Here is a 22,919-nt window from a genome sequence, read left to right on the forward strand (position 1 = left end):
ATCTTCAAGTCCTGTTCATGTTATGAGCTTTCCCTGGCTTCTGACAAGATACTCTCTTGGAATAAACTTCAATTATGTTACTCTAAGGGCTTCCCTGATAGCTCAGTGGTAAATCTACTTGCAATTCAGGAGACGCAGGAGACACTGGTTCGATCCCTGGGTCGGGAAGATCCACTAAAGAGGGGCATGGCAACCTACTCAAGTATTCTTGCCTGGAGAATCCCATGGACAGAGGAGCCTGGCGGTCAACAGTCCATAGGGTCCCAAAGAGTTGGACAGGACTTAAGCAACTGAACACACACGTGTTATTCTAAGCTCTCTTTTGACTGGGCCTTGACTTTGCCACTCCCTCCCCAGCCCTAGCCCCGTCCTTGCCAGGCCTGCCTGGCCCAGTTTTAGCAAGGATCCTGCTAGGTCCATTTAGAGAAAATCCCCCTACCCTTGATATCTGATGGCTCTGGACTGTTTTTAGCAGGAATCTTAATAGATCAGTTGAGCAAGTTTCCCTCCTACCCTTGATGTCTCCTCTTAGTAATTTTCTGTCCATCTGCTCTTTGGCTATAAAAACCCACCTGTTGTTGCTGTATTCAAAGTTGAACTGTATCTTTCTTTCCACTGTTGCAACAGTCCTGATTAAAATCTTACTTTTTAAGCAAATATCAGAATAGTTTTTTCCTTCTTTTTCATAATTCAGTTACTGCCTTGCTTGGCAGCTACTTTGCCTCATATGTATGTGACATGTTCTCGTATGTATATACCTTATTCTTCAGCACCTGTTATAGTACTATTAATAGATGCTTAATAAAGATTAACTATGTGGGGCTTCCCTGGTGGTTCAGTGGCTAAAACTCCATGCTTCCAGTGTACGGGGTCTGGTTCGATCCCTGGCTGGGGAACCAGATGCCACATGCAATGAGTAAAAGATCTCGCCTGCCACAAGTAAGACCTGATGCAGCCAAATAAATAAAATATTTTAAAAAGTATGTAATGTTTGGGGGACATGTTTAGGAATGCTGTCAGCAGGCTCTTTAAATATGAGAAGAGACTTAGACATTCGGCTCTTGTGCGGAGAGATTTGTAGTCAGGACTTATGAAGTTCTTTCTTCAAGTACACATTTGATTATCGTGGGGCTCCATTCTTCTAACATCATGTATCTGGCTTCATGGAGTTATATATGCTAGAATGTCTTTCCTGGAGGTGACTTACGTGATTCTTTTCTGTCACTGGGTTGGAGCACCCCCTGAAGACGGAATTCCAGTCAGGCTGACTCGGAACAACTGTGCCCCGAAGGTTCTGCCCCTTGTTGCTGTCGGACCCATATACTCTCCTCATTCAGGCCTCCATTGCTTCTAGCAGAATTACTTTCATGAGTAAATCACAGTACAGGAGTCATGAGATTTCATGAACTAGAGAAGTACTGGGACCATTTACCTTCAAAGGAAAATGTGGGCTTGTTCAAACTTGAGGCTTCCTGGTTCTTACTGCAGCCCATCCAGTAAAATAATGATTTTTAAACTACAGCGGAAAAGTAGATGACCAAATATGGTAGGACACCATTTATAAAAATCTACAATAGGGGAAAAAAGTCGAGAAGATACTTTTGTTGAAGACTTTATCACTGAATACTGGGATTATTGTTGATGTAAATTTTTTTTCCTGTATTTTCCAACTATTCTCTGATACGCATGATAATTAGGGTAAGACTTATTAATGCCATTCTAAAGTATATTGGTTTATTTTGATAATGTTTACAAAGCATTAGAAAACACAAAAAGTAATGACGTTGCTTTGAGAGTAAGTAATATGTGTCTGGTGTAAGCAGAGTGCATCTGTTGAAGGGAGAATGTGAGGGTATGGGCCACACACCTTTATTCTGTAGTTCACACTTTAATTATTGCTACTCCACAGAGAATTTATGAATATGGGCCTTGACGTCTAGTCTCCTAGGTCCAATTTGTTGACCTACTGCTTCTAATATGTGCCTCAGTTTCTTTATAAACATGGAGATAGTAATACTGTCTACCACACAAAGGTGATGTAGTGACCAAATTAGTGTAAATAAATTCCTTGTCCCAGGCCTGCCACAGTTAAGGTACTGTGGGTACCTTAATAGGAGCATTTAACACGAATGCTATTTTTAAGTTAAAGACAACTATCTTGATTTTAAACTTACTGGCGGTATAAAAAGTCATTTTATTCCAAATCAGGCTGACTGATTTATACTGTTGATAGGATTTGGAAGTAAGACTAGCATAGATCGTATCATATCAATTATATATAATTTTTATAAAAGTCTTTCTTTGTGTAATCAGCTTCCCTGGTGGCTCAGATGTTAAAGAATCTGCCTGCAATGCAGGAGACCCAGGTTAAACTCCTGGGTTGGAAAAATCTCCTGGAAAAGGGAATGGCTACCCACTCCAGTATTCTTGCCTGAAGAATCCCATGGACAAAGGAACCTGGCGGGGTACAGTTCATAGGGTGGCAAAGAGTCGGACATGACTGAGCAACTAATATTTAATGTTTAAATATATTTAATATTATTTACTAATATTTAATATTTAATCAGTTCTTTCCCAACATATGAATCAATATAAACCCTGATCTTCAGCATGTATAGGTCAGTTATTTTCAACATTATAGTTAGGAGAATCATTTTTTTACTTTGAGACTCTACTTGCCTAAAAAGCAATCCAGTTGAGTGTCACTTTAATTTCTAGAAGTGCAGCCTTTTAGATTTAGATAATTCGTGATGCTGTAACATTTTTGTCCCATCATTTTTGTCATAAAGACAAGTCAAACTAGATACATTTGGCTTTGCTTGATATTTTTGTAAATTTTCATTAAAAACTTAGAACAATGACAGATTTTATATAATTATGAAAGTAAGACATTTTCATTGGAGCAAATTAAAATCACTCATAATCTCTTTGACTTGATATAAGTCTTCTAGTCCTTTAACGAAGTTTCAGTGTATTTATAATAATTTTCTTTGTTGATCCTTCATGGTCTGTCACAGCCAAACCAAAAAAAGAAAACATTAGCTTGCTGTCCTGTTTGTAACATAAGCTGGAAGTGTGGGGTGTGTGTGTGTGTGTGTGTGTGTGTGTGTTTGCGTGCGCATGCACACATGTCTTTATTAGAATGGGAGAATGGGTTGAAAATAGTCTGAACTCTGAATACCCCTGCCTTAATGGCTCTCCTGGGCTGCTTTAATTGTTTAATCCTGCTGTTCCAAACTTCACTTAATTTTGTAAGGCTGTGTTTGAATGGAAAATACAAGATCTCTGTGGTTACCATTACTTGGCAATGAGTATTTGGGGACTTCTCAGAGTCTCTTGGTGAATAGATGATGGGCTTTTTGGCGCATCTCATTTAACTTCTTTGGAGATGCTTTTTTCCTGAGAGTGGAAGCTTGACCTCTCTCTTAGGATGCTGAACATGTATGTCTTTCCTAGAGGAGGGGGAACATTTATGACTCTCCTTGAGAAACGGGAATATCATCTTTTAAACATACCTTTGAACTAGGAAGCTTGAAATGCTATAAGAGTTAGTATCAGACTTCATCGTCTTTTCTTTAATCCCAGCTCATGTAATGAATGACTCATTGTCATTCTGATGCTGTAGTTAGACTTTTTAAAAATTATGAATTATTTTTATTTTTAGATATATTGATAGTATCAGATATTGTTATTGTTCAGTTGCTAAGGCATGTCCAACTCTTGCTGCCCCATGAACTGCAGCACGCCAGGCTTCCCTGTCCTTTGCTATCTCCCTGAGTTTGTTCAAAAATATAAGAGATGCCATGTAAGAATTATCCAGGAAATAGTAATCCAAGATAGGTAAAAATGATAATATCATCAAGAAATATGTCCATTTCTTTTCTGCTTTTTTGGGAGCATTTACTATGGGGAAAAAAAATAGCTACTGAAGATAAAAATCATTTTGAAGTGGCAACTTGACCTCAGAAGAAGAAAATGTGATTTCTCTAGAAATGTAAAATGCAACCTTTCCAAAGACCTCAGTAATATGTTTCCTAAGACAAGTGTTCTTGAAAGTGGGGCTAGAGAAAAACAAAGCAGAAAAAGCCCTACTGCTGCTTCTTTTTATTCCTTGATCTTCCCATCATGCCCTAATTCTTAGTTTTCATCTATATGTGTACATATAGATGTATGTTTAGGGATATGAACTGCAGTACGTTAAAGATGAAAACTTACAGAACCAATATAGTTAGCTTCAAATCTCACTTTGTGTGAAAAATCAGTCTAAAAACTCCTCATAATAAATTACATTTACTTAGGTCTTATGAAACCCTCCCATCTCATCAAATAAATAGTTCTTCTCCAGTAACTTCAGGAGTAGTGTAACCAACTACCTTTACATCTATGGGTGTCCTGGGTGTTGTTTCCAAGCTTCTTGCCTTTTCTTGAAAAGTTAATTCTTTCATTCCTTGTCTTTGATAAATTTGCTTTACTTTTTTTTTTGGACAAAGAACTTTTCTTTATTATGCATTTAAGTTGCTTGATACTGTCTTATTTATTCTTTGGCTGGTAATCTCCTCAAGTACTGTATGCTGGTAACTTTTGCTCGCCCCAGAATGGTTCCTTGCAATTGGAGATATTCCAGAAGAATCCTGAGATGTGTACAGTGGTTTCCCCTAAAACTCTGGAAGGTTAACATGTCAACATGGGTGATAAAAATCTCTCAAAAGCCAACAAACATCAAGATAACTACTATACAGTCCAGCTCAATGATGGAAGGAGAGGAAGTATTAATAATTCAGGAAAAGCTCAAATTTGACGTTTGCAGACAAAAGATGCTGTTGGACTAGAAATAAGTGCAATTACTCTATGTTTTGCTGACACCATAATGCTGGGAAGAGTTCCTTTTAAGCCCCAAAGTGCAAAGCAAATGTAGGAGTGAATTAAATTATCAGATGTCTCAGGAAGTCTGATCGTACTATGGTTCTCTGAGGGATTCTGATTTAGGGTCTGAGATGTCTGTTCACAGACTTTTAAAGAAGTTGGGAGTTGAGATTGCCCCATCATTGCTAGTCATCTTTGAGGATCTATGGAAAACTGGGGAGCCAGTAGCAGCCTTGAGCTGCCCAGATGTTCACAAAGAAGGTGGAACGGCCACCCCACCCTTGTATGCCTCTTTTCATTCCCCCTCCTCCAGCTGAAAATTTTAGGACAGATGATCCACTCAGATGATTTGAGTAAGTCAAAATAGAAAGAAAAATAGTGTTCCAGGAGTTCATACGGAGAAGGCAGTGGCACCCCACTCCAGTACTCTTGCCTGGAAAATCCCATGGACGGAGGAGCCTGGTGGGCTGCAGTCCATGGGGTCGCGAAGAGTTGGACATGACCTAGCGACTTCACTTTCACTTTTCACTTTCATACACTGGAGAAGGAAATGGCAACCCACTCCAGTGTTCTTGCCTGGAGAATCCCAGGGACAACCCACCTCCCAGAATATTGGAAATAAAAGCAAAAATAAACAAATGGGACCTAATTAACCTTAAAAGCTTCTGCACATCAAAGGAAACTATTAGCAAGGTGAAAAGACAGCCTTCAGAATGGGAGAAGATAATAGCAAATGAAGCAACTGACAAACAACTAATCTCGAGAATATACAAGCAACTCCTACAGCTCAACTCCAGAAAAATAAATGACCCAATCAAAAAATGGGCCAAAGAACTAAATAGACATTTCTCCAAAGAAGACATACAGATGGCTAACAAACACATGAAAAGATGCTCAACATCACTCATTATCAGAGAAATGCAAATCAAAACCACTATGAGGTACCATTTCACACCAGTCAGAATGGCTGCGATCCAAAAGTCTACAAGTAATAAATGCTGGAGAGGGTGTGGAGAAAAGGGAACCCTCTTACACTGTTGGTGGGAATGCAAACTAGTACAGCCACTATGGAGAACAGTGTGGAGATTCCTTAAAAAACTGGAAATAGACATGCCTTATGATCCAGCAATCCCACTGCTGGGCATACACACTGAGAAAACCAGAAGGGAAAGAGACACGTGTACCCCAATGTTCATCGCAGCACTGTTTATAATAGCCAGGACATGGAAGCAACCTAGATGTCCATCAGCAGATGAATGGATAAGAAAGCTGTGGTACATATACACAATGGAGTATTATTCAGCCATTAAAAAGAATACATTTGAATCAGTTCTAATGAGGTGGATGAAACTGGAGCCTATTATACAGAGTGAAGTAAGCCAGAAAGAAAAACACCAATACAGTATACTAACGCATATATATGGAATTTAGAAAGATGGTAACAATAACCCTGTGTACGAGACAGCAAAAGAGACACTGATGTATAGAACAGTCTTATGGACTCTGTGGGAGAGGGAGAGGGTGGGAAGATTTGGGAGAATGGCATTGAAACATGTAAAATATCATGTATGAAATGAGTTGCCAGTCCAGGTTCGATGCATGATACTGGATGCTTGGGGCTGGTGCACTGGGACGACCCAGAGGGATGGAATGGGGAGGGAGGAGGGAGGAGGGTTCAGGATGGGGAACACATGTATACCTGTGGCGGATTCATTTTGATATTTGGCAAATCTAATACAGTTATGTTAAGTTTAAAAATAAAATAAAATTAAAAGAAAAAAAAATAAAAATAAAAAATTACTTTTCTTAAGTAATAAAAAAAATAAATAAATAAAAAAAAAAGAATCCCAGGGACAGGGGAGCCTGGTGGGTTGCTGTCTGTGGGGTCACACAGAGTCGGACACAACTGAAGTGACTTAGCAGCAGCAGCAGCAGCAGGAGTTTATAAAAGATTATGTCATACCTAAATAACTTTAATTCCTCTTTTTGAGGAGATAGTTAAGCTAGTAGACTGGAACACTGTAAATGCTGGATATCTGCTTGTTTTTCCAACATGGGTAAATGTTCTGATTATGTTCTGGTAGGTTAGAGGGCCACAGACAGTTGAGTGATCTGCTGTTTCTGGTGGTAGATTTAAAACAGGCTGATCAGAGTGGTAGGATTTCGAGTACTTCTTTTATAAGGTAAAGGGTTCACTCATTCATTCACCACTGAACACCGTGTGCTACATGCAGATTTTCCAAAACAGTCCAGTGGTAGAGGTAGAAGGTCAGTGTAGTGGTTTGGGACAGAGTGTCCATGGAGAGGAAGGGCTGGGTTAAAGAGTCTGAAAGGGAAAAGGGAAGGAGGAAGGGGAGAGAGAGAAAAAAAGAGAAGACAGTCAATGAAGCCAGGTCCCCCAAAAGAGAATGGGGTGGGTGTGTCAAGAGTGTGGTGTCAAAGAGCACTGCCCTGGGGACTTCCTTGGTAGCTTCCAGTGGCTAAGACTCCACACGCCCAATGCAGGGGGCTGGGTTCCTTCCCTGGTCAGGGAGCCAGATCCCATATGCCACAACTAAGAGTTTGCATGGCTAAAACTAAAAGATGCCATGTGCCGCAGCTAAGATGCCATGTGAAACAAACAAGTATATAACACACACACACACATGTGTGTATGTATATATATATATACTTTTCTTTTTTTTTTTAAGTACTGCTCTGGGCCTCATCCTGTTCAGTGTTTCCACTCTGCTTCAGATGAGGACACTTAGAACACTGGGCGGCCATGGCTTGTCAAAAACAAGATTGAATTTAGAGCAGACGTGAAAGGTGTAAGCTGTTGGTTGCTGCTGACAAGTTGGAATATTATTAGGGACAGATCAAACTCCTGAAGGGGCTTCTCTGGTGGCTCAAATAGTAAAGAGTCCGCCTGCAATGCAGGAGACCCAGATTCAATCCTTGGGTTGGGAAGATCCCCTGGAGAGGGGCATGGCAACCCACTCCAGTATTTTTGCCTGGTGAATCCCCATGGACAGAAGAGCCTGGTGGGCTATAGTCCATGGGGTCTCAAAGAGTTGGACATGACTTAGCAACTGAACAAAAGCAGCAAGGATGTTTCTAACAAATATGGATGCTAGAACCCCACCCCACACCAGTTAAATCAAGGATGGGGCCAGGCATTGTGGAAATCAATCCTAAATATTTATTGGAAGGACTGATGCTGAAGCTGAAGCTCCAGTACTTTGGCCACCTGATGCACAGAGGCAGCTCATTGGAAAAGACCCTGATGCTGGGAAGGATTGAAGGTGGGAGGAGACTGGAGCGACGAAGGATGAGATGGTTGGATGGCATCACCAACTCAATAGACATGAGTTTGAGCAAACTCTGGGAGATGGTGAAGGACAGAGAACCCTGGTGTGCTGCAGTCCATGGGGTTGCAAAGAGTCGGACATGACTGTACAGCTGAACAACAACAAATGGGTTTTAAAATGTAGACAGCGGTGAGATCCTGTACTTTGGTCTCTTGTGCAGCTGCTGGGCTGGCCCTAACCCACTCCAGGCCTTGCCTCACACATGCAGGGGTTGCTTTGCTGAGTAACAGCCAAGACAGGATGGACTTGCCTCTGCCTCACATGGCAAGTGTGGAGTCTGGCTGCTCACTGCTCAAAAGCCAGTGAAGAGGCCAGGTTGGTGGAAAGGAATTTTGCTTTTTTTTGGATGCTCGCAACTGGTCCAAAGGCCGACAGTCCCCCAACTCCCACAGCCCGCAGACAGCCAGCGCACAGAGCTTATATAGACAGAGGGAGGGGGCTCCATGCAGAAACAGCACTGGCAGCTTTGACAGTCATCTTCAAATTGGTCACTGGGGTCTGACCAGTGTCCTTTTGGTTGTTTTAGGTTCAGTTCTAGGGTCAGTTTGTTTCCTTTTTTTTTTTTTTTTAGGTCAATTCACAGAATTGTGGCAGCGTGTGTCATGGGTAGAGTCTGGTCATCATGTGGTTAACTTTTTCAGCCTGGTGGAGGTTTCAGTATCTATAAGACAGCTCACAGGATATGGCTTAGAGGAACTAAAGCCTTTGAAAAGCTATTGCCCTTGAGACGGAACCAAAGGTCCTTGACTTTAATGAACATATTGTTATTATTTGGTCTCCTTTGACTATTTTCCTTTGTTTCTGTGTTTTCTCACTTCTCTGACTATAAATTTATCCTTTGGCTGAAGTTTTTCTGTAGACAAAAGGCAGACTGAGGACATGGGATGCAAGGACCATAGGGTTCTGCTCCATTTCAGTACCGCTGTTTGCTACAGTGCTCAGTCGGTTCATTCGCTCAGTCGTGTCCACTCTTCGCGACCCCATGAACTGCAGCACGCCAGGCCTCCCTGTCCATCACCAACTCCTGGAGTTTACCCAAACCCATGTCCATTGAATCTGTGATGCCATCCAACCTTCATCCTCTGTCGTCCCCTTCTCCTCCTGCCCCCAATCTTTCCCAGCATCAGGGTCTTTTCTAATGAGTCAGCTCTTCGCATCAGGTGGCCAAAGTATTGGAGTTTCAGCTTCAGCATCAGTCCTTCCAATGGATATTCAGCACTACCTGTGGTATATAACTTCCCGGTTTTCTATCTACTGCTTGGTAATCTGTCTGTCTATCTGCCTGTCTGTCTATGTATTTATCTGTTACCACAGCACCACCCGTGGTATACAGCCCCCTTGCTGTATAGGTATACAGCTATAAGGTATACAGCTCCTTGGTATACAGCCCCACCTCCCTTCTCGCTGCTCCCACTGTTGGGTTCCTTCAGTCTTTTCTCCACACCATAGTGAGGGAGCTGCAGGCATGTAATTTAATCATGCTATCTCTTTTCTGAAGAGTCCCCAGTGGTGTTTGTTTTAATCAGGCCTTTCTGTGGCCCTTAAGACCTCAGACCTCAGAACTTTCTGTGGCCCTCAGACCTCACTCCTGTATTTCTTACTCTGTCTCCTACTCTGTACCTACCCCTGTCCTTCAGACTCTTTTCATGTCATCTAGATCTAGAATACCATACTCTGATTCTACCTTTTTCTTAGTGTTTTCTTTACTCCTGCTTTAACAGAAAACTGGCTGTCTTGAGATTATTGCTTCCCTTGAACTCCTCCAATGATTCACACATTTTTATGTCTAGCTTAGATTTTTGTACTGAGACCCAGACTCATAAATATGAATGTTTCTCTTACGTCTGCACTTGGTCAATTCTAGACTACTTTCCTCCCAAACAGACTCTTGGACCTCTATCTAAATCTCTTCTGTAGTTTCCCTTGCCTCAGTACACATACTTCTATCCACGCATACATTGAAGTCAGGACATGTGGAATCATCCTTCACCACTTGCCCTACACCCAATCCAGTTTATGCTTATAGACTGTTGAATCTGTCTTCAGAATATTGTTTTCCTTTTTCCCATTGCTTTTGCCAATGCTCTGGTTCTTGGTGGCGAGCATCTTTTCCCTGGACCAGAGCAGTCACTGTCCCACCTCCCTTCTCGCTGCTCCCACCGTTGGGTTCCTTCAGTCTCTTCTCCACACCATAGTGAGGGAGCTGCAGGCATGTAATTTAACCATGCTATCTCTTTTCTGAAGAGTCCCCAGTGGTGTTTGTTTTAATCAGGCCTTTCTGTGGCCCTTAAGGACCTCTGTGATCAAGCTTTCCTGTCCTTCTCTCCACGTTCCCCCATCCACGTACCCTACCCACCAGTAATAACAAGCCTCATCCACTCTTTCTTATATTTTTGTTTAATGCATTGTGTTCTCTGCCTTTGGGCTTTTGTACAGGTTGTTCCATCTGCCTGGAATATTATTTACTTACTCTTGCTATATTTCTTATTTCAGCTCAAATGTCACACTCAGAAAATCCTTCTCTAACTGTCTAAAATAGGTTATTTTTTTAAAGAAAAACTAAGGTACAGTCAATTCACAATGTTTTAGGTGTACAAAGTGATTCAGGTATACATATGTATATATCCTTTTTTAGACTTTTTTCCCATTTTAGAAGATATTGAATATAGTTCTCTGTGCTGCACAATAGGTCTTTATTGCTTATCTATTTTATTTATAGCAGTTTGTATCTGTTAATCCCAATCCCTAATTTATCTCTCCCCTACTTTTTCCTTTTGGAACCATAAGTTTGTTTTCTGTTAGTCTATTCTGCAAGTAGAAGGCAATGGCACCCCACCCCAGTACTCTTGCCTGGAAAATCTCATGGACGGAGGAGCCTGGTGGGCTGCAGTCCATGGGGTCGCGAAGAGTCGGACATGACTGAGCGACTTCACTTTCACTTTTCACTTTCCTGCATTGGAGAAGGAAATGGCAACCCACTCCAGTGTTCTTGCCTGGAGAATCCCAGGGACGGGGGAGCCTGGTGGGCTGCCATCTATGGGGTTGCACAGAGTCAGACATGACTGCAGCAACTTAGCAGCAGCAGCATTCTGCAAGTAAGTTCATTTGTATTTCTGTTAAAATAGGTTCTTTATTTTCTTTATGGCATGCTGTGATTTCCTTCATGGCATTTATCTCAATTTCTATTGGGAGTATGTTTTCGTTTTTAAAGAACATACTATGGAAAATGAGAAGAGACTGGAATTCTCATAACTCCCCATGATGCCATCCTTGACAGCCTGTGTGTTTCGTCTGTCTTCATTCCTCCCAGGTATTTTGAAACAAACCCTAAACATCATTGTATATTTTTTCTTTGAAAGATAAGAACCTTGTTTTAAGATAAGCACCTAATCACAATACCATTATCAAGTATAAAAATTTTAGCAATTTTTTAAATCATCAAATATATAGTCAGTGTTAAAATTAGCTTTGTTGGAATCAAGATAACATTGCAGTTCATTTCAGTTAGTTGATATCTCTCTCTTTTAAGTTGTGGGCTTTCCCCCACCTTTTTTTTTCTTGAAATTTATTTGTTGAAGAAACAGGTTCCTTTCCCTATAGTTTCCTATAGTGTAGATTTTTCTCACTCTATCCCAATAAGAAATGGTGTTATTTATTTAATAAATTGTTCCTTTGTTTTCTTAAAATAAGGGATTAGATGGTACTTGGTCACATTCAGATTGAATTGATTCCATTGAGGTGCATGAGTGCTCCCATCAGGAGGCACTTAATATCTGGTAGCCTTTTTTTGTGATTTCAGCAGCTGTTAATGTTGATATTCAAATTTTGTCATTTCCCCTTCATTTTTCACACGATGCATCTCTACAGAGAAATTTCACATATCAACTATCTGATCACACTGAGGTATAGGGTGTATGGCATGCTGCAGTCAGTCCATGGAGTCGTAAAGAGTCAAAGCAACTTAGCAACTAAACAGTGACAACACGTAGTGTATAGGAAGGTATATGAAAAGGGAAGCAAATGCTTGACATATTCTCTTTAACAGTTTTTAAACTAATGAGTGGGATCCATAGTACTCTCCAAATGTAACTCGTGAGTTTCTTCTAAAGTCTCATTATAGGGGACTTCCCTGGTGGTCTGGTGGTTAAGACCTCACCTTCCAATGTAGGGAGTGCAGGTTTGATTCCTGCTTAGGGAGGTAAGATCCCACATTTCCTCATGGCCAAAAAACTGGAACATAAACCGCAGAAGCAGAGTGTAACAAATTCAATAAAGACTTTAAAAATGGTCCACATCAGAAGCTGCCCTATAGCATAGTGAGCTCAGCCCAGTGCTCTGTGATGGTGAGTTCGGGGTGGGTTAGGGGTGGGTTCGGGGGATTGGGTATAAGGGTTGGAAGGGAGGTTCAAAATGAAGGGATCTATGTATACTTATAGCTGATTACCTTGTTGTATGGCAGAAAGTAACACAACATTTTAAAGCAATTATCCTCCAATGAAAAATAAATTGAAAAAAAGAAAAAGAAACTTAAAAATGATCCAAATCAAAAAAAAAAACTTAAAAAAATAGAACTTATAAGTAAATAATATCTCATTGTAAACTTATTGATTTAAACATATTTAATGCCTTTCAATCACAGGTATTAGTTTAGTGATGGTTAAGTTGTCCCATTTTTGGCAAGCGAGCATCTCCTGCCCCGCTTTGACAGCTGTCTTTGTAGATGCATGTTTTACATCTATCTCCTCCCTGAGCCCTAAGTGCAGGGACCGTGTCTGGGTTGTTTATTCTTTATCCCCAGCACAGCTTGACATTCTGTCAATTAGTATTTGTTGAATAGGAGGCAGGATAGTAAAACTTCATTAAGTGGAGGGCTGTCTTGAGGAAGAGCATTTAGTTTAGTCTTTGTGGACTCAGAACTTGATTGAGAGTAGAAGTTGCAGGAAGCCAATTTAGGCTGAACATAAAGAGGGACTAAAAAATGTGGGCGTTTTAGGGGATTTGAGTTCCAACAAAGTCTTATGAGGGAGTGCTTTGTCCCTGGGAGTGACAGAAAATCAACCCAGTAAGAATTTTTTCATTTTGAGTGATCACTGAGTTTACTTCTGTTTTTTTAAATTAAATTTTATAAATTGAAGTACAGTTGATTGACAGTGTTGTGCCAATCTCTGCTGCACAGCAGACTGGCTCACTTCTCAGTTACGTTATACACGTGTATACATTCTTTGCTATGTTTTTTCCATTGTGTTTATCACAGGATAGTGAATATTGTTCCCTGTGCTGTACACCAGGACCTTGTTTATCCATCCTAAATGTAATAGTTTGCATCTGCCAACCCCAAATTCCCAGTCCATACCCTCCCTCCACGGAGGTTACTTTTTTAAAGTTCTAAGATTCTCAAATCCTTTACTGACAGACTTTATTTTAGGAAAAATGCAAGTTTTAAGTTATTGAAATGTAATTGTTTTCTTTTCTCCCATGAACGATATATGTTCCTCTAATTTTATGTTTCAAAGTATTATGAGTTTGTACGTTTAATGAAGCATCATTATCAATATTTTATCAAACATACAATCTCATAATAATTGTTGGTTGAGTGCACCCTTTTTCTCATTGCGTTATTAGACTTTTTGCATTGTTAATCACATCTTAATAAATAACCATTATGCCATTCTTTTATAAGTCTTTTTTTTATTTTTAAAAAGAAATCAATTTAACAGAAATAACATTAGTCTTCTTCCTGTTCTTTCTGTATTGTTTTGATAAAGATTAGGGTGAGGTGTGATTACTGACAACTTAACCTTGAAATTCTAAATTTACTTTTCCAGAATAAATAATGTACTTTTAGAATATTTCTGAATATCAAAGGTTAAATAGTACTGAGATGGTTTCTCTTTTATACCTGAATGAAAATTGAATTTAGGTGGAGATGGCAAGACCATGAATATTTAGTTGCTTTTAATTTTTGAAGTGTGTATGTGATACAGTATCATCAGCATTCCAACCAGTGTCTTAAGAGAGAACAAATGAAAGAAACACTGATGGTAAAACCTTTAAAATATTTTTAATGACTTTGCCAAAAAGGTGTAAGTTCAGTTTAAAATATTGTCCTGGATGAGCTCAGCCTTGCCATTGCCACTCTCTGAGTAGTAACTACATTTCCTTCTGTTGCTTTAAACCAACACAGCGAGGAAACAAAAGCTGTGTATCTCCGTGCACTCGGTATTATTTTCCATAGCAGTTTCTCTTGAGACAGACTCATAATGGTAGAGAGAGGCAGAATATATTAAATTTGCCAGAGTATATTAAATTTCTTTTAGGTGTATTGCCTTAATTTCCTTTATATCCTCTAGACATAATTTCTCCTAGGTGTTAGCACATGAACACTATTTTCAGAGATGACCTAGATAATGTTTGTTATTTTGTTTTATTGTACAAAGTTATCTTACGAATTTGCGGTAACTAATCTGATAGAAAACCTTTAGGCTTTCCTTTGAGAATTGTCCATTAGGAAATTCTCTTCGTGCATCGTCTTTTGAGCCTGGAAAATTGACCCTGAGTGGGAAAGTTTTGCTTTGTAGGGTTCATGAAATGTCAAAATAGCACATGCGTGCAAAAATGAATAGGCCATTCTCCTTATTCAGAACTTCTCCGTCTTGCTTCACCCACACAAGATAATTTTATTATTTACAGACTTATGGGCACACATATCTGTGGACAGAATTTTTGAAGTTGGCAGAGATTTGGATTTGTGGTTAGAACCAGTTTGAAATCACTCATCCTTGAGCATGCATTGAGCTTCACAGGGAGGCCAAGCTGGGAATGGCAGTTCTTGGAAGAATTAGAGAGTGATAGCTAGTCTCTGAAATTAAAACAGCTCCCTGTATGGCTTAGAACAGCTAGACATGAGACTGGCAATTTCTCCAGCAGAAGGTTCTGTGGTAGTATTAACACAATTTAAAGCATTTTAAAAATGTTATTTACCTGGGTTAATGTCTCCGTTGCCAATCAAGTCTTGATTGCCTTCTATTCATTAGCCTTTGATTTAATTAATAAGACTTGTTAAAGAGGAATCTTCAGTGTTTTCCTGTAAACAGCTCTAATTTATTGATTCAATTTGAATTTTGTAATTATTCTAAAGAACTTAAATCAATGTTTGAAGTATGTGTTTTGCATATTTAATTGAACAGTTTAACCAAACAAAGTAATTATTAGATATGCTCCAAAGGTTGAACATTAGAATATTTGTAATTATTTTTTCAAAAGATACCTTTTCCAAAAGTTCAGCCAGTGACTTAATGTTTTTACTAGACTTTATGCTGAGGGATTCAGTAGTTGGTAAGTGTCTAGACGTGTGGAGAAAAATTAAGAAAACAGTCACAATGACTCCTAGGTTAAAGAACAATTTGATGATCAATACGGTTCTTAATGGGAAACCAATTAAGCAGTTGAAAAAGAGGGAGAAACCGATTAGTGGTCTGAGCTCAGATTATTGAAGATACTGAGGGGTTTGAAACAGGTCTGTTGGGTGAAAAAGGTTAATTAACAAAGAATTCTATAAATTCTAAAACCTTAAGGAAATGAAAATTTTATATATCTGCATGCATCATCAAAAACAAAGAGACTCCACCTTTAATTTGAAAAAATAAAATATTTATTTGTTTGGCTGAACTCTCCAGCACGTGGGATCTTAGTTCCCCAACTAAGGATTGAACCCATGGCCCCTGCAATGGAAGTGTGGAGTCTTAACTGATGGACCGCCAGGGAAGTCCCAAAATAAATATTTAAACTCAAACATTGAGAGTTTTGTGATTGACAGGAACATGCCAAATAGATGACCAACAAGGACCTACTGTTAAAAAAAAATTAAATGTGAAAGAAGATATTGAAATCTTTTAAAAAATGTGATATATCTGAAATCTTTGAAAGCAATAATTTTTACATTTTATTCTTGAATTATCTTGCAAATGTAAGGAAAGAAATGTTAGTATATTAACATTTTTAATATTCATTCAATCAAATATTTTGAGTGTATTCTGTATGTCAGATGGTTTTAGGCATTGGGCATGTAACAGTTAACAAAACAGAAGAAAGTTCCTTTGCTCCTAAATCTAATAGTCTACTATAAATTTTAAGGAATTTTTTAGTTTCACATAAAATCTCAGTGTCTTTAACTCCTGTGATTATCATAACTGTAAGAAATTGATAGTTGGAGGTTTAACTCATGGAGCATTATGCTTCAGAATCAGGATTCTGTTAACCCGGATCTTGTTCTTTTAGGCAGTTTATCATAGTAAATATGTTGAAGGTTTATTTCACCTCAGAAATGATGCACACAGTCTATGAGGTTGCTTAAAGGTGTTCCTTCTCTGGTTGCATTTAAAGTGTCAAGGCTGGTTCAGTTAAAGGCTCATCGCCTTTCAGTGTATTACAGGGGAATCATAGCTTCATGGTCTGCATCTGTTTTAAGCTTATAGCCTTCCAAAACCATAAATTCCCTATATTCCAGAATTCAGTTTGTGTAAGCCAGCAATCTCAAGGGAGATGGAAAAGCTTTGTGGGAAGAAGGCTCTGTGTGTGTATGTGTTATGGGTGATGGGAGACTATCTGTAAATGAAGGGAGAATTCCAAGCAGTTCTTGGCCTCAGTTCCCACCTCCTTAGGGAGCCAGTGATGAGCTCAGCTGGGCTGAGAAAATCTGTGCAGATGTCAATACTGACTGCATTCCAGCCTCAAGCCCGGCTGGAGGCCTCCCTCAGCCATAAAGAGCAAAGTGGAGAGGGCAAGGTACAGTCCGTCTCCAGTTGAACCCCATATGAATATTAATATTTTACTTGCACCTGGTACCTAGAGCATAATCAGGATTAGAAAGACATCAAGGTGACATACTCAGGAGAAGAGAATTGCAGAGCAGAAAAGTGCCAGGCCTGTCCTCCCAGCTGAAACACAGGGGAAAATAAACCAGCCCCCTAACCTAGAGGAGACAGCACATTGCAGAGCCTTATAATCAGATGTCCTTTGATTAGTGCAACCAGTAATGTATTTGAACAATCAGTTCGATGAGGGATGCCATTAGGATGGCTGGGCTGTGATAAATCCCTGACCTTTCAAATTCTGTGTCTGTGGCAGGATTTTTTTTTTTTAATAAAAAATAGACCAGTTGGATGCAGTTTACAAGAAAGAGACTTTCAGATTCTTTTATTTCAGACTCAGCCACTGGATTCTCTGGGACGCATGGGCTCGCTGTTGATTCCATAAGCTCTAAAGACTTTTGGTTGCAATTTAGACTACAGTGAGAACCGCTATTCCTCCATCAAGTTGGCCAAATCAGTGGTCCATAACCTAGGATCTATCAGTAAAGGGGGAACTCAAGCTCCTATTTGCTATAGGTAGTAGAAATTGGTACAACCTGTGTGTAGGATAATTTCTTAATGTTCCACTAAAAAGCTTGATGGACAAGGAAATGGCACCCCACTCGAGTACTCTTGCCTGGAAAATCCCATGGACGGAGGAGCCTGGTGGGATTCAGTCCACGGGGTCGCTAAGATTCGGACACGACTGAGCCACTTCACTTTCACGCATTGGAGAAGGAAATGGCAACCCACTCTGGTGTTCTTGCCTGGAGAATCCCAGGGACAGGGGAGCCTGTTGGGCTGCTGTCTGTGGGGTCACACAGAATCGGACACGACTGAAGCGATTTAGCAGCAGCAGCAGCAGAGGATTGGAATTAAGTTAAGCGTACTACACTTAGACAAAGGAACACCCTGTGGTTTTCTAAAAACAAAAGACAATTTCTATGAGTTTATGAGGAAGTCACCCAAATATATTGAGAGATAGAAATAATATACACTGTACCCTGTATGGCATATTACCATTTGTATATGTGTGTGTTAAGTACACATATCAAGCTAAGTTACCTGAGTTAAGTGGGTGGGAGCTCCCACCACACTCAGAGGGTGGGAGCTGGCTATGGCAGGGAGATTTACTTTTCATTACAGCTTTCTTGTAGCTTTTACATTTTTAATATGTGCTTATTTTACTTATTTTATTTAAGTATATTAGTATGAAATATGTTGGTAAGCCTAGTCAAGGTAGAAGTAGAACATTCAGCTGGAAGAATGTCTTTATTTTATTAACAGAATTGATTGTATAGAAAGTTACTTGCCTAGTGTAATCTTACTTTTAATTAGAGCTGATACACATTTAGAATGTGCCTAGAAGAACCATCTGTTTTGTATGGGTCTTGTATAATTTTGTAATAGTAAAATATTCTTAACTTTTATTGTGATGATATATAGCATTCTAAAACATCATCAGACTAAATACAACTTTAGGAGACTCTAGCTTAAGAAAATGGCAAAAAAGAGAGAAACGGGTGGTATTGATAGAGACAGAGAAAGAAGAGGGGAGAAGCAAGAAGCCAGGGTCAGTTTTCCGTCTTTGGGGACTGAATGACGTCAGCTTAAGACTGGAAATGAATTTGTTGTTGTTCAGTCACTCAGTCGTGTCCGACTCTTTGTGACCCCATGGACTGTAGCCTGCCAGGCTCTTCTGTCCATGGAATTTCCTAGGTAAGAATACTGAAGTGGGTTGCCATTTACTTCTCCAGGGGATCTTCCTGACCTAACCTGTGGTCTCCGGCCTGGCAGGCAGATTCTTTACCACTAAGCCACCTGGGAAGCCCTACAGACATTTGATCCTAAGAAACAAAGGAGCTACTGGAGAAACAAAAGGAGAGTGTTATTCTGAGTACTTGATTTTTAATTAATCTGAATAATTGATCAAACACAGTGTTTTTTTTGTTAAGCACTAGTTACATGTTGGAAGGAACATCGAGTGAATCACAGAAAACTTGAGTTAAAGCTTGGACTATGCAAGCGTGAATATTTAAAATGTGAATGTTTGAAGTGTGAATATTTATGATGATGATATAGGGTTCCCAGCCTTACTGAAGTTAGTCTTGTGGTGGTGGCATAATTGAGTCACTGCCATTTTTAGTGCAAATCCATAAAATACAAACTGTAATGAAGACAATTAGAACAGTGTATTAAGTCCCTTCAGTCGTTTCTAACTCTGCGACCCCGTGGACTGTAGCCTGCCAGGCTCCTCTGTCATGGGATTCTCCAGGCAAGAATACTGGATGGGTTGCCATGCCCTTCTCCAGGGGATCTTGCCAACCCAGGGATCAAACCCGTGTCTTTTACGTCTCCTGCATTGGCAGGTGGGTTCTTTAACACTAGCGCCACCTGGGAAGCCCAATTAGAACCGTAACAAGACCATATGTTCATGGATTTCCTTCTCTTCTTCTGTTTCTCTGTTTCTCCAGGGTGAATGGAAAGCTGGTAGCCCTGAAGGTGATCAGGCTGCAGGAAGAGGAAGGTACACCTTTTACAGCTATCAGGGAAGGTAGGCATTTTCCCTTGTTATCCTTGCTTTTGTGTTTGTGTGATGCCCATAACTGTTTAAATATTATACACCTCTGAATATGCTGTTTCTAAATTATATGGCTATATTTCTAATTGGAATGTGTAAACTGAAATATAAAACCAGCACCTCTTACAATCACATCAAGTCATGTTAAATAAAACTATCCTGCTGAGTATTCAGCTGTGGGGGCAAAAAAGTATGTGCTGATGGTGAGACTGTCCTGGCTGAGGGATTTTATACGTCTGATTTTGTTTGCAGAGTTCTTAAGGCACGTGTTAATCTAAAATTACTCTATACTCATGACTTTGAAGAAAACTTCTTAAAAATGGGGGGAATTATGCTATCTTATTAATCTTTTGTACTTCATCTTTCTTGATTTCTTTTTTCCTATTCTTTATTTTATATTGGCTTTTCTTATTGATTTATAGATGCTCTTTATGTATCAACATTATGTTGTAATATTTTATTCCACTGTCATTTTTCTAGAAAGTATTCTTATTTTTTTAGATTAAAAAAATACTTATTTTTGGCTGCACTGGGTCTTCATTGCTGTGAGCTAGCTTTCTCTAGTTTGGGCTAGCAGGAGTTATTCTCTATTTGCCATGGGCAGGCTCAGTAGTTGTGGCCTGCAGGCTTTGTTGCCTCATGGCATATGGGAGCTTCCAGGAGCAGGGATCAAACCCACGTGCCTTGCATTACAAGGTGGATTCTTAACCATTAGACCACCAGGGAAGTCCTAAAAAGTCTTTTAAACAGTTATTTGTTACATATAATCTTTTATAAAGTTGCTCTATTTTTGCTTTATACCTTCCTGCATAGTTTTCTACTTCAAGGGAATAAATCACCTTTTATTAGTGGGATCTTTTAAGTTCACTTGCAGAACGTTTACTTCTACTGCATGTTTTTAAAGTAGAAATAATCTTGAAATAAGACTTTGGTTTATTTTGGCTTTGCAGGAACTATGACTACTTGTCTGCTGATCCACAATAAGATAAATAATAATGATTTACTTCAATAGTATTATTAAGATATTGATGAACTGAATGTAGTGTGTCACTGGTCTGATTTTTTTTCCTGACCAGGGATTGAACTTGGGCCACAGAAGTGAAAGCCCAGTATCCTCACCACTGGGCCACCAGGGAGCTCCGAAGAAGTCTACTTCCTACTTTCACTTTCTCACCGTTCATTCTCCTTTTCATCTCTCTTCAGTTTGGTTTCTGTCATTCCTGTTTAGCTGGAAATATTGGAAGGTTCATCAGTGAACTCCTTATTGTCACTTTCAGTAGACACCTGTCTTATCTTATCCAGCCTTTTATCAGGTTGTACGTGGTTAAAACATTCTCTTCTATGACACCAGATTTTCCAAGTAGGTAACTGTTTCTCTTTCTCTTGTGTTGTCTCCTTTTCTAAGTGTTACGGAGTTTTAAACAGGGAAAGGACCTTCTTTTCTCCAATCAGCACTCTTTCCCATGTGATTTTATTCATTTCATGAGTTAAATAGCACCCATAATGTGATGACCCGCACATACCTCTCTTGAGCTAAGGTTCTGTCTTTTGTTTCCATTCTCACATATCCTTCTGTGTATGTGGCATTTCCACTTGAATCCAGTAATGTGTAAACATGATAATAGATCACTGTCAGGTGAGATTTATTCCAGGAATAAAATGCTTGTGTTCAGTCTGATGGAACTGGAAACCTTGGGCTGAGATAGGGCAGTGGGTTCCCATTGACCTGAGAAGTTTAATTATGGTAGACTCTGAATGTTAGGAAGTAGGAGAGTGCCAAAGAGTTGCTGGGCCACGAGAGAAGCAGAAGGGGAGTGATTCTGGGCAGCAGGCATGCTCCTTAGCATGTGGGGCATGTGCTGGAGTTAACCAGCTTAACCTTGCTGATGTCTTCCTAGATTCAAGGTTAAGAGGAAGATCCAGTTTTGACAGTTTGGTCCACCAGTGGGAAGCTCAAGAGAAGAAACAAGAAGTAGGGTCATATTAAGGTTTTTGATGATCTGTGTGTTCACACTGGCTGGGTATGAGGCAAGGCCTTTGGGCACCTGGTATACCTTGAGATAAGCTTAGAAGCTGGCCCTGAGCTGAGGTTCTGTTGTAGAATGAGGGTATCATAGTTGGGACCTGTTCTGTGGCTTAGAGGGCCTCTGAAGACTTTTGAGCTGAGTTTATTAGGAGGATAAATCTGGTATTAGAATATGATATAGATTAGAGACGGAGGAAACTGGAAGTGGATAAATCAGTCATTCAAAGCAGTGTAGATTTGAAATTATGAGAACTCAGGTTTATTAGAAAGCGGGGACAAACAATGATGCTGTAGAGGAAAAAAGGTCAGATCTAGGTGAGTGATTGGTTATAGGAGATTTCAGAGGGAAGTACCAATGGTTTTGAGTTTGAATGAGTAAAAAAAAAAAAAAATGGTGCCAGAGAGAGAAATAGCTTGTCATTGCATGGTCAGTTCAGTTCAGTTGGTCAGTCGTGTCCGACTCTCTGTGATCCCATGAACCACAGCACACCAGGCCTCCCTGTCCATCACCAACTCCCGGAGTCCACCCAAACCCATGTCCATTGAGTCGGTGATGCCATCCAGCCATCTCATCCTCTGTCGTCCCTTTCTCCTCCTGCCTTCAATCTTTCCCAGCATCAGAGTCTTTTCTAGTGAGTCAGCTCTTAACATCAGGTGGCCAAAGTATTGGAGTTACAGCTTCAAAATCAGTCCTACCAATGAACACCCAGGACTGATCTCCTTTAGGATGAACTGGTCGGATCTCCTTGCAGTCCAAGGGACTCTCAAGAGTCTTCTCCAACACCACAGTTCAAAAACATCAATTCTTCAGCACTCAGCTTTCTTTATAGTCCAATGCTCACATCCATACATGACTACTGGAAAAACCAGAGCCTTGACTAGATGGACCTTTGTTGGCAAAGTAATGTCTCTGCTTTTTAATATGATGTCTAGGTTGGTCATAACTTTCCTTCCAAGGAGTAAGTGTCTTTTAATTTCATGGCTGCAGTCATCATCTGCAGTTATTTTGGAGTCCCCCAAATAAAGTCTGACACTGTTTCCACTGTTTCCCCATCTATTTCCCATGAAGTGATGGGATCAGATGCCATGATCTTTGTTTTCTGAATGTTGAGCTTTAAGCCAACTTTTTCACTCTCCACTTTCACTTTCATCAAGAGGCTCTTTAGTTCTTCTTCACTTTCTGCCATCAGGGTGGTGTCATCTGCATTTCTGAGGTTATTGATATTTCTCCTGGCAATCTTGATTCCAGC

General features: G+C 39.9%; 1 protein-coding gene across 12 annotated transcripts in view; it reads left to right on the plus strand.

Annotated features, from left to right (window-relative positions):
- The window catches only part of CDK14 (cyclin dependent kinase 14), a 662,006-nt gene that overhangs the window by 188,120 nt on the left and 450,967 nt on the right, over positions 1-22,919 (plus strand). For all 12 annotated transcript variants that reach the window (XM_044946425.2, XM_044946423.2, XM_044946424.2 and 9 more), the window contains one exon: positions 19,537-19,616. In XM_044946425.2, the coding sequence (XP_044802360.1) occupies positions 19,537-19,616 (80 nt within the window). The remainder of the gene's footprint in view (positions 1-19,536; positions 19,617-22,919) is intronic.

This window comes from Bubalus bubalis, chromosome 8 (genome assembly GCF_019923935.1).
Source record: "Bubalus bubalis isolate 160015118507 breed Murrah chromosome 8, NDDB_SH_1, whole genome shotgun sequence".
Taxonomy (NCBI): Eukaryota; Metazoa; Chordata; class Mammalia; order Artiodactyla; family Bovidae; genus Bubalus; species Bubalus bubalis.